The sequence below is a fragment of the Petromyzon marinus genome, chromosome 3, assembly GCF_048934315.1.
Source record: "Petromyzon marinus isolate PM22_M1 ecotype Great Lakes invasive population chromosome 3, UKy_Petmar_22M1.pri1.0, whole genome shotgun sequence".
Taxonomy (NCBI): domain Eukaryota; kingdom Metazoa; phylum Chordata; class Hyperoartia; order Petromyzontiformes; family Petromyzontidae; genus Petromyzon; species Petromyzon marinus.
The window spans coordinates 7,100,757-7,111,872 of record NC_133669.1 but is presented as its reverse complement, the minus strand read 5'-3'; the positions used below and the strand labels follow the sequence as shown (position 1 = coordinate 7,111,872).

Sequence of the window (11,116 nt, the reverse complement as noted above, 5' to 3'; positions counted from 1 at the left end):
CACTGATAATCCATCTGGCGTTTTTTGCAATAAAACAGATCCACTTCACAAACGTCACATTCTGTCCGAGCTCAACCAAGGTGTGGAATGCTCGAGTATCCGTAGGCATGAATATAACGCTTTTGCATACTCAAAAAAAGAAAGGACAACCAATATCTGCAAGTGCTTTACAAATCCTCCAACCCACTCCCCGTCCCCCTCGCCCCGGCAAATCCTCCAACCCACTCCCCGTCCCCCTCGCCCCGGCAAATCCTCCAACCCACTCCCCGTCCCCCTTGCCCCGGCAAATCCTCCAACCCACTCCCCGTCCCCCTTGCCCCGGCAAATCCTCCAACCCACTCCCCGTCCCCCTCGCCCCGACAAATCATCCAACCCACTCCCCGTCCCCCTCGCCCCGACAAATCCTCCAACCCACTCCCTCCGTCCCCCTCGCCCAGGCAAATCATCCAACCCACTCCCCGTCCCCCTCGCTCCGGCAAATCCTCCAACCCACTCGCCGTCCCTCTCGCCCCGGCAAATCCTCCAACCCACTCGCCCCTCGCTCCGTACCTCGCTTTGCGACCGCAACGTCTCAAAAGTCGCTCGTGAAATCGGAGAGACCTCCCGTTAAAAACACGTGTTCTGATCATTTTAATGGAAAGTCACACGTGCGCGCAAACCGATAGCATCTCGCAAGAGTGTAATCTACACAGTATCACGTGAGCAGCAGCGGGTCATGCCTAGAGCTAAAAAGCAACGGCATGAATGTAGGGTGCCGCAACCGCCTCCACACCGGGTGGCATGTGCGAACACGTCAGTATTAGGCGTCAAGTGCAAAGCTGTTTCCTTTCGCTTGTATACATGCAGAACACACGGACGGTATTCACCTACTCTTCAGGGACCACAACAACTTGAGATTATTATATTTTTTTGTTACTTACTACAGTTCTCGTGGTGACATTGCCTCCGTGTTTAATAGCGTCTCTCCATTCGGCACGCAGTCAACCCCCTTAATTAAGGCTACAATTTTGGCACGGTAAACCTTTTGTTTGTAAAATTCATAGCCGATGCAACGAACAAAAAAAATAACCCAAAAAATGTTTTCACGAAATAAGGCGAGGTTGTTCCCACCGACCCTGCCGCCACCAACCCACCCCGTCCCCTATGTATGGTATCCATGCAAGGAAATAAAGGACGTGCGGATTCTACAGCCATTTCCAAGATTTCGCAGACGTCATTCAAATTTATTAATCCCGCGCCCCCCCCCCTCCCCAACCGTGACCTCTCGTGACAAAATCGTAGCCTTACAAAAAAAATTGATGAAAATGTACAAACGTCAGACCTCTTTAACGACTTGCGAATCCAGCGGGGCAATGCCACAAAAGTCTGGGCAAATGCCGCAAAATCTATGCAACCCACCGTATGGCAACTCAAGAGGGGAGGAACACGAGAACCGAAAAAGCTGCACTCGCATTTTTACAAAACGCCAAGGTGTCCGTTGTCGCGATTCGTCAATGTTCGTTAATCACTGCAGCCCAAATCGTCGAAGTGACAGTGCAATTCAATTACGACGACTTGAAATGTAAGTGAAGCCCAAACCCGAAACTCAAAAAGATTCTTTCTCCTTCAGGAAAGGAGTCGAATGCACTATGCTAACTTCGGCATACGCGTAGTACTGTACTCGGCATGTGTGCACGTATTTATTAAATACAAATTCATTCATATACAGAGAACCATGTAAAAGTACACAATTGTATATATAGTGTTTGTATACACATACAGACTGTATTTCTGTGTGCATACTTAAAAAATTTAATGACATAGGCCATTACATGATCATTAGGAGGCCTCTCTCTCGGCAACAAAAAAACAAACTGAAGGTAACGTTATCCAAAGTAAATCCATGGGTAACGCTGGATGAGTGCAGATCAATGAGCCCATCGCTGACACCGAGAGACGAGAAGTGACCGAGTTACTCAGTGGGACTTGTATGCCCCTTTTCCACTGGCACATCTGAGCCAAGCCAGCATGGGGCCCTCACGGTACTGGTCTGTTTTCCCACTGGCTATTTTGCGAGCCAGAACCAAACCGTGACAACTGGCCTCACAAGACAGGGGTCGTGCCGGGCCAGGGGTCAATCGTTGAACATTAACGGACCCGACGCAACCTACGTTCGCTGCACGCGACATCAAGCACCACGGCTGCTCGGGGGCTGTGCCGAGTCAGATCGGCATGGCTCAGGTGTACAGTGAAAATGAGGTGTTGCCCAATTCGAAGCAATGAACCAGCAGTGCTGAGATCTTGGGTTTGAATCCTGGGTTCAGCCACCTGTGACTAGAACCAAGTGCTCAAGCTCAACGAGTTGATGGTCTCAGAATGAGTCACCAATGACTGCACAATAATTACGCTTATTACATTTGGTTTGTTTTTGTTACTTAATTTGGTACATTTCACCTCCGATAACTATTTTGGTTTAATTTATATGAACGACGCTCTTTGCAGGGTATCCTATTTTTGATAAGAGGACAATTTAGGCGACCTCAGAAGTAGGGCCCGATCTCTGGCACGGCGTCACACTGCTCACTCGTAAAGTTGCCTCAGCGCAATGGCGACAACAAAATGAAATACGATCGTGGGTCACAAATAAATAAAAAGGCAAAACAAATGATGGCAGCCTCCAAGTGTCATCACTGCACCACGCCTCACACCAAACTCCATATCATTACCCACAGTGTAGATCAATACATGGTGAAGGGGGAGGGAAACGAAACCATTAAAACAAATGCAAGTATTCACTCAAGAAAAGTCTCTGGACTGTTTTTTTTTTCCAGGAAGTTCCTGCACTGGGATGGTTGGACAATTACATTGAATGTGTCCTTGTCAGAGAAAAACAGTGTCCAGAGGAAACCCACCACGCTATATGTGGGGGGGGCGGGGGGGGGGGGTTGGTAAGTCTCAGCACTGCCATCTCATGGCCATCTTACGTCCCCCATCGCCCACAAACAACTGGGCAGGCCCCCGGTGGTCGCTTTCCAAGTACAGAGCAGGGAGTTTCCCAATATCTCAGTGGAGGCTTGAAAAGATCATTCCCTTAACCTTGAAGCAGCTTGAACGATGGAATCAAGAATAACTGAAGAGTAATATGAGTTGCACGCACACGCTTAATTTGCAAATATGACAAAACTGAAAGTTAAGACATCTACGAGGGCCATATCAATAAAGCGAAATACACCGATTCACCATCGACCATTGTCGAATGAAGGCCTCACCACCTATGCCGTCACCCATCTCTCATGGTTCTGTGACACAATCCGTGCTACAACCCATCTCACTCGTGCACATGGATGTATCTCATGCCGCCGTCTCTACATGGTCATCCTCTCGGACACATTCACTCTTTTGCCTGCCATTCCATCACCAGTTTCTTCCAATCATCCTTCATTCTGGTGATGTGTGCTGCCAAAGCACACTTTTTCTCAACAGTCACTATGGACGTCTCTCATTTGCGTTTGTTACACGATCCAAGTATACCCCCCCCCCCCTTCCTGTCTCACAGTGTTATTCCCAGCTGATCATTGAACGAAAGGGGACATGCACGAAGGACCATGATTTCACCTAAATGGTGCAGTTATTAATAAAAAAAAGTAATACAAAAATAATAATACCCTAATCTGGCAGATGCTTGTGGAATGCGGTATTTAAATGTGCCCTTTTTGAACGTAAAAATCTAACCACGAAGGGCAGGCTTTTGATATAAACAGAGGTGGTGCAATGCATGTTAAGCTATACCAAAATCTGCCGCCGAGCTTCCATTAGCCCGACAGATTACTCGTGGGAAGCACCGTTGACATTCCACGGCTAGCGCCGCCCCAGCATGCGAAACTCCATTCACGGCGCGAGACCCTTTTCCAGGAGGGTCTCGCTAAGTTTCTTGCAGTAGGGGGGGCGACGATTGCCACGTTTTTCCCAAATTGACGAATTAGCGAAGTAATTGTTTAAACCTGGCTGATTTTGAGCCACGAAACCGGCACACAATGGCCCAACTCGTATTTAAATTACACCACAGGATGTTAACCATCCACTGCGAAACGGGCGGCGCGGAGTATTTCACGGTTAATACACCCTCACTACCAACTAGGGCAGCATTCTGGATTCAAACTGCAAACCTCTGCAACAAGCATCGAATGTCCTATGACTGGGCCACGTCAGTTATAGCGAACGGGAGTGGCTATGCAGTGCTTGGCTGAATCGGCTGACTTCAATATATCTTTTGGGGACGGGGGTTAATTGCCATCATTTATACGAACTGCACGTGCAAAACTTTCAAATTACATTTTGTTCCTTCAAACTGGTGGAGTGGTGCTGGACAAGTTCTCCAGACATACAAACATAATACAAATTAGCTGATTATTGTGAAGATGTGGCTACAATAATAATAGGTATGTACTCGGCATGGAAATCATTCCCCTCCTCTTGGCGATTGTATCGATTGTCACGAAAGAGGATCAGGATTCAATGATGCTATCTACAAAAAAATGTATAACATTGCAGTGTACGGTAGCACCTGCAGTGCAGTGTTCTTCACTATTCGTCAGAGGGGGGGGGGGCACGTTTCGCCGATAAGACATCATCAGTGCGAGGGCCACCACACATCTTCAACCATTGGGGTTTGACAGCACGATGATGTAAACGTCGATTCTACAGCACATTATTTGACACGTGTAACGCAAGCTCTGGCGCTCGACATCAATTCATCAATGCACCAGATCCAGGGTGGAGATTTGTCTCTTGTGGTGATCTGGCGGCCACGGGTAGACGCAGCGGGTCACGACGACTCGTTACAAGGTATACGGAAAGAAAATCAATCCATTCTACATGCATGATTTTATCATTGTATCATGAGACTGATGATCCCCTGCGTTATCACAACCTTAGTAACCCGAGACTACTGAACATTCAACGGACGTCCCTCCCAAAGGAGTCCATCACCCTCTTTGTTGTTTTCGGTAAAGTCACGTAGGTAAAAAAATAAACAAAGTAAATGAAAAACTAAATTAAATCACGACGTTTCGGGCGCAACACAAACGTCCTTCTTCAGGTGGGGACAACGTAGCGAAAGCACAAATGCTTAAGAGTGTCTCCACCTGAAGGAGGACGCTTGTGTTGTGCCCAAAACGTCGTGATTTAATTTAGTTTTCATTTTTTTTACCTACGTGACTTTACCGAAAAAAACAAAGAGTATGAATCCTTGCAGTCACGAAAGCTTCAAATATAGAGTCCATCACCCATTCGGGGAAAACATGATGACCATAAGTTTAACACTTAGAAAGTCAGGAACATGGCAAAGCAACACGACATCGGGTCAGTTCCAGTGAACAACAACAGCCTTACCCGACTGCACAAACACCGAGTATGCATTGTGGCTAGCTTGCGTGTAAGCGTTTAGTTTGAAGCCAGATATGTTTAATCACTTTGAAGAAAAATCGGGGCTTTCATCACTTGGTTTAAACCCGACTTTCATAGGCAGTCGTCGACAAGTACAAATCCCTTCATTATAGAACGGCGCGATGTCAATGGCCACCATCAGAAAACAAAAATGGGGCTTTAGTCGCTAAACCATGAGCCTGCGTTTCATTAGGTGGCCGTTGACATGCTCCCAATTAGTCAACGCAGAAAGCTGTTGACCATCACTGTCAAGAAAAAAAACAAACAACGTGGCTTGAGCCACTTAAGGTTTAGCCCGTTTATTTTAGGGCGGCCGCCCGCTCTCCAGTGAGGAATTGGGGAGCGTGCAGACACTCCGCCGTACAGAAGGTGCCCAATTGTTCTCACCAGCATTTTTCTCGACTTTTGTACACGGCAAGTTATTATTACACGGGAAGCTATTATTACACGGTAATGTGGCAAGGTGGCGCTGCGATTAGAATGCAGCACTCGCGAGCAAACGTTTAAAAACGTACATCACGCTTTGTAGTAAGTCAACACAATGGTTGCTCTATGGATAGACTGTCCTCTGGCATAGAAACGTACAACTTCCACTGCTGCCTCAGTGTTCACCAGCAGAGATGAGCGCCACCCAAATGCTCGTTTGAGTAAGGAGAGTACTTTGACTTTACTCATGACTCGAGTAAACCGATGAACTGATCTAAATACAGCCTTCATTGTATTATCAACTACAGACGCACCCGCTTTACACAACCATAAAATAATCGTGCAACAAGAGCGTGCATCCCCAACCATTACGTAAACGTTTCGAACGTTAACAAATTTGATCCGCTATTTTGTTGCGTAAAAGAAAAAAAATACAAGGTTTTTTTAAAGTTAAAACTAAGGCGCGGTTGCTGCAAGTAACCGTTACACGTTCATACCATCAAGGTAAATAGACCGCCATGTCACGTGTGATCCTGGCAATGTCGGTACTGGATTGGATTCAGACCTCAGTGTAATGTTACTCATGTTACTCATGTTACGCAGCCTTGGTGCATACAAAAACGAGAGCATTGCAAGGGGCCTTCAAGGAAACCATATCATTCGCAGCATGTAAAACGAAAGTGTAATAGATATTAACCTACAATATTCCACCGTGACTCAAGGTGTACGTTGCCTATTTAAGTGAAGGCATTTAACGATGTTTTCTACTTAAACATGGTACTGAGAGAGAAACGCACATGGGGGAAAAAGTGAACGGAGAAACAAAATTAACTTAAGCGAGCGTTTTCACCACGGGCGATAAGAAGGCCAAACGTTTTCAATACGATCTTGGCTATTTCACGTGGCAATCTAATGAATGATGGCACATCCAAATTATGTCAGATACCAGAAGTTAAGCAGGGTTTGAGCTTGAATTGTCTGGATGGGTGACCACCACACACAAATGGGGTGTCATAGGCCTTTGTGGGCAGTAGAGGGCAGTGCAGCACGCTGGTCAACAAACGTTGACCAGCGCTGGTGAACTCGGGATGTGGTCAAACATCTCTCAGGACCTGCACAGGTATGGGGTGGCCCTTATTCAGCAGTGGACTAACCAAAAGGCTGTACAAGTACAGTGAATGATGACCCATTAAAGTCTCCATTATGATGAAAACATGTGCCACACGGTGACCGCGTGCCACCGACGGTGCTCTTGGCTAGGCTGCAAGCACGGGCATTGGGATGGTCGAGAGGTGATGATGTCAGGCGCTTTGAGATGCAGAGGCCCTTAAGTGTCCCACGGATGCAAATCCTTATCCATACTCGCCAGCTACAGTTTAAAGGCAAGAATTACGGGAGCAGGTGCGACCGCTGTGATGGTGTAACAACACCGCCGAGACAACCGATCATCATTCCTGTTTCCATGCCAGCTTGCAGTGCCAAAGCAACGGCGTTGCTGTGCGCAGCGCTCGAAAGCATCCGATGAATTTGCTTTCTCGTCCCCCCCAAGTGGCGAGAAATTAAAGAATGTGCGAATTAGGTTAGTGCGATGAGAAATACGCTTCCTGGAAACCGATCCACATTTTTTAAGGAACAAAAGAAGACAATCTTATCGCATTCACCCTTGTGAATATATATTGTTCTGCCGGGGTCAAGAAAATTAATGACAAGCAGGTGCCAGGAAACACAATCCACATTATCCTTGAGTGGATTGTTCACCCCCCCCCCGCCCGCCCCTATTGTTTAATGAAACTGAATGTAACACTGCATGGGACTAACCTGGAAAGGGTTCTCGCTGAGGATGGAGTTAATTCAAAAACGTATTGTCAGCAAAGAGGAATTACATTTTGGGTTATCCAATGCCAGGCAATGGGACCCCGTGGCTCTCATGGTCTCCCGCCCAGCCACTTATACTTATTGTTCCCAGGACAATGATTGAAAGTGGGGTGAATGCAGGCATCTATTAAAGTGCAGGCTGCAACCGCTGCCTTGTTGTTTTCCACTTGTAAAAAAATAAATGAAATCCCCCATTGTTTTTCATATTGTGCTAACGGCATCACGGCATGTGATTTGAACCGTTCCCACTTTCCCGCATCGCATGGCAGTGGAACCAATGTGTTTTTTTTATCAGTCGCATTCCAGCAGATTAAGTGCAAAACTAAATTTAATACCATCAATTTTTTAGTGCAGTCACTGGTGAGCAGACTGAGACCATCAAACCACTGCACTTGAGAACCCGGTTGACTTGCAGCTAAAATCTGGATTTGAAACCAGGATCTCAGCAGTGCCAGCTCAGCGCTCCGTGCTCCGAGCCACCACCTGGCCACCTCCTGCAGTGCTACTTTCCTAACGAACATTCGGGGGACGTGTACGATGGCCCTTTGCATCAGCGCACTGCTTTCAAGTGCTCGCAAGACGGCTCGGGGCGAAGTCAATAAAGCGGGGGCGGGGGGGGGGGCAGTTGGTTCCGAATTACTTCTCCCCCAAGGAGGCGACAGGACCCTGAATACTGACACACACTGCCTTACGTAGAAATCACAATTTGGACTTTGCTCTATCGCAGGGATGGGAGAAGCCCTTAACTTACAGAGGGCCGGAAAGAACTTTCAAATACCTTTGGCAGGCAGCCAAACATTAACACGCACCTAATCATTAACCAACAAACACAAAAGCAAACGTAGGCGTCAACCGAGGATAGATAGGCCCTTGAATTGACAGTAGTAACCAAGCAAGCTAGTATTGTAAAACAGAATTACCTGGTCAAAAAATATTTGTCGGGTACCCGATAAGTGCAGCTGGGATGCTTACAATGATGAATAAATATCATTTGGCGGGCCATTGCAAAGTGGCAAGCCTCTTGGCCATGGGCCACATGAAATTAAATGTAAGGTAGGTTCCTCGCCGCAGTGTGCATCTGATAAAAAGTCGGGCAGCGCACACATTCTTTGCGTCCAAAGTCGGGAGGCCGCTATCCCACAGTGCTCAGCTCCGGAAGCAGGGTGGGCCGCACAAGGCGACACCACCCCAAGGGTGTAACTCGCCGACCCTCGAACGACAACGACCGCGTACTAAAAGACGGGCGCACATGCAAAAGAACGACAGCTTCTTACGACACGCACACAAAAAACGTTCAGAAAGCTCAGCAAGTAATAGGTGATGGCCATTGTAATCTATATGATTTCCTTTTTTGTTAAATAACAAACGCAAAGCAACAGGTCTACCAGCGACTGCCTGGTCAGTGAAATGCTGCACACCGCCAAAAGGACTGCATGGAAAATATAAAAATGCTCTCTGCAACTAAAGTGTGCACAATACTGCATCGCCTACGTCGCTGTTCCTAACTCCAGAGTCTCTCTGCGATGTGTTTTAAGGGACCAAGAGCATTTCAGGTGTAGAAAAAAGGAATCGGTAACAGTACAAAAAAAAGGGCAAGAGGTCATCAAGCTCCAAGGCTGATGATGCCATTGCCTCCTTGCTTCTGTCAGATATCTCAACTGTTGCGGTCAACAGAGCCAAAATTTACGAATACTATTTGTTAATATTTTATTGATATAAAAAATAAAACTACCAAATAACTAACCGTAACACAAATCGTATGATATACTACCATCCTAATTTGCTGCCACTTTAATAGGATTTTTTAATAATAATAATAAATAAATATGAAACTCGAAGAGAGTGAGAGAGTCGGTAAACACGAGGACAAGACACTGCAGCGTTGTCAAGTCGAATGGGCTGACTTGAAATAGCTCTTCTCGCGATTACACACACTGAAATGTTGCATTGTTATACTCACTGTTTTGTTACGAAAAAAAACGAAAAAACACAATGCGGAATACTGTAACACGTATGCACATCACTGTGTTAAAAATCACAATGCGTAACTGTTACAACCAAATTGCTCCAACACTAAAGCTGACGAAATTTGCTGCTGTTGGGCAACGATAATCACATTTCCTCAGTTACAACTGAGTTCTAAACTTTTGATTTGAGAGTTGCAAACAAACATCATGTGCAAGGCCAGTCAATTAATGAGAAAAATAGTTTTTTTTCCACCAACATACTTGTCGTATTTCTGTTTATTTCACACTTTATAGAGTGCCCTGCCATGACATTTATTTCCAAAAATAGGATATATATATATTTTTTGGCACCGAAGCACGTTAAAAGTGGCAAAAATACACAAGTGGTATATGCACCGGTGACTCTAAGTCTCACGCGCGGGGGAAGGCGGGGGGGGGTGGAAGGCAGACGCCCTAGCTCAGGGGGTGCGCCACCCTCGCCACCACCGCCGCCGCCGCCGACGACGGTAGGGGCCACGCCCCCCCACCTCAGTTTTTGGAGTTTTGCTCGACAACGTGACTACTCTTCTCGGCCTGAGGGGGGAGCGGTTCGCTCCCATTGCCGACGCCCTCGGATTTCGCACGTTTCCTTTCGGGCTCCGAGTCGGCCGGAAGGCCCACGCCGTGAGAATTCGTGGTGGCGGCGCGCTTGGACGCCAGCAGCGACGGAGGTTTGACCTCGGGCCGCCGCTCGCCGCCTGCAGACAAACGACATCGCGCCGGCGCAGAGCCAGCCGGACCGAGCGTCAAGAGTGAAGGATGTGCGGCCTCCTGACAAAACCCCACCACTTGGTGCTTCCCTTTAAAGGGAGATTGATTCAGCGTGTGTCGTCGTCGTTATCCTCTCACCCCTCCTCACACCCCCCTCACACCCCCCCCTCCCCTCACCACACCCCCAACCCACCCCCCCGTGTGCCGATCGCGTGTGGGCAGGGCTTCATTTCTCACCGAATGTTTCCTAGAATGCTGATTTGACTTCGACTTGGGGCATGGGTCTAAAAAAAAAATATTTAAGCCATTTTTTTTATTTTATTTTACCAGGTAAGGCCCACTGAGCTATATATCTCTTTCTCAGAAGCGACCTGGCTATCACAAATGGTAGCTCAACGAAGTGGCTTATCACGTGGGAATTTTTAGCAGCCAAATACTCTAAATGCATGTTGATTCTAAATGTGGAGGGAAAAACTGGAGGACCCGGAGAAAAAAAACCACGCAACCACGGGGAGAACACGCAACCTCCAAATGTACAGGCATCAGGATCGGAATCGAACCCACGACTTCCTGTATACCAGGCGAGGCAGTTAACATCTCGCTACCGAGAGGGCAACTGTGGTTGTGCTCTACTGGGTGTGGAAATATTTATCCGACGTCTTGACCATAGACAG

The 11,116-nt window shown here is 47.2% G+C and overlaps 1 protein-coding gene across 1 annotated transcript in view; it reads right to left on the bottom strand.

The window, feature by feature from the left end:
- Positions 1-9,407: 9,407 nt before the first annotated feature.
- The window catches only part of LOC116952793 (forkhead box protein K2-like), a 46,405-nt gene continuing 44,696 nt past the window's right edge, over positions 9,408-11,116 (bottom strand). Inside the window, exon 9 of the mRNA XM_032972455.2 lies at positions 9,408-10,429. Within this exon, the coding sequence (XP_032828346.1) occupies positions 10,221-10,429 (209 nt within the window). The 3' untranslated portion in view covers positions 9,408-10,220. The remainder of the gene's footprint in view (positions 10,430-11,116) is intronic.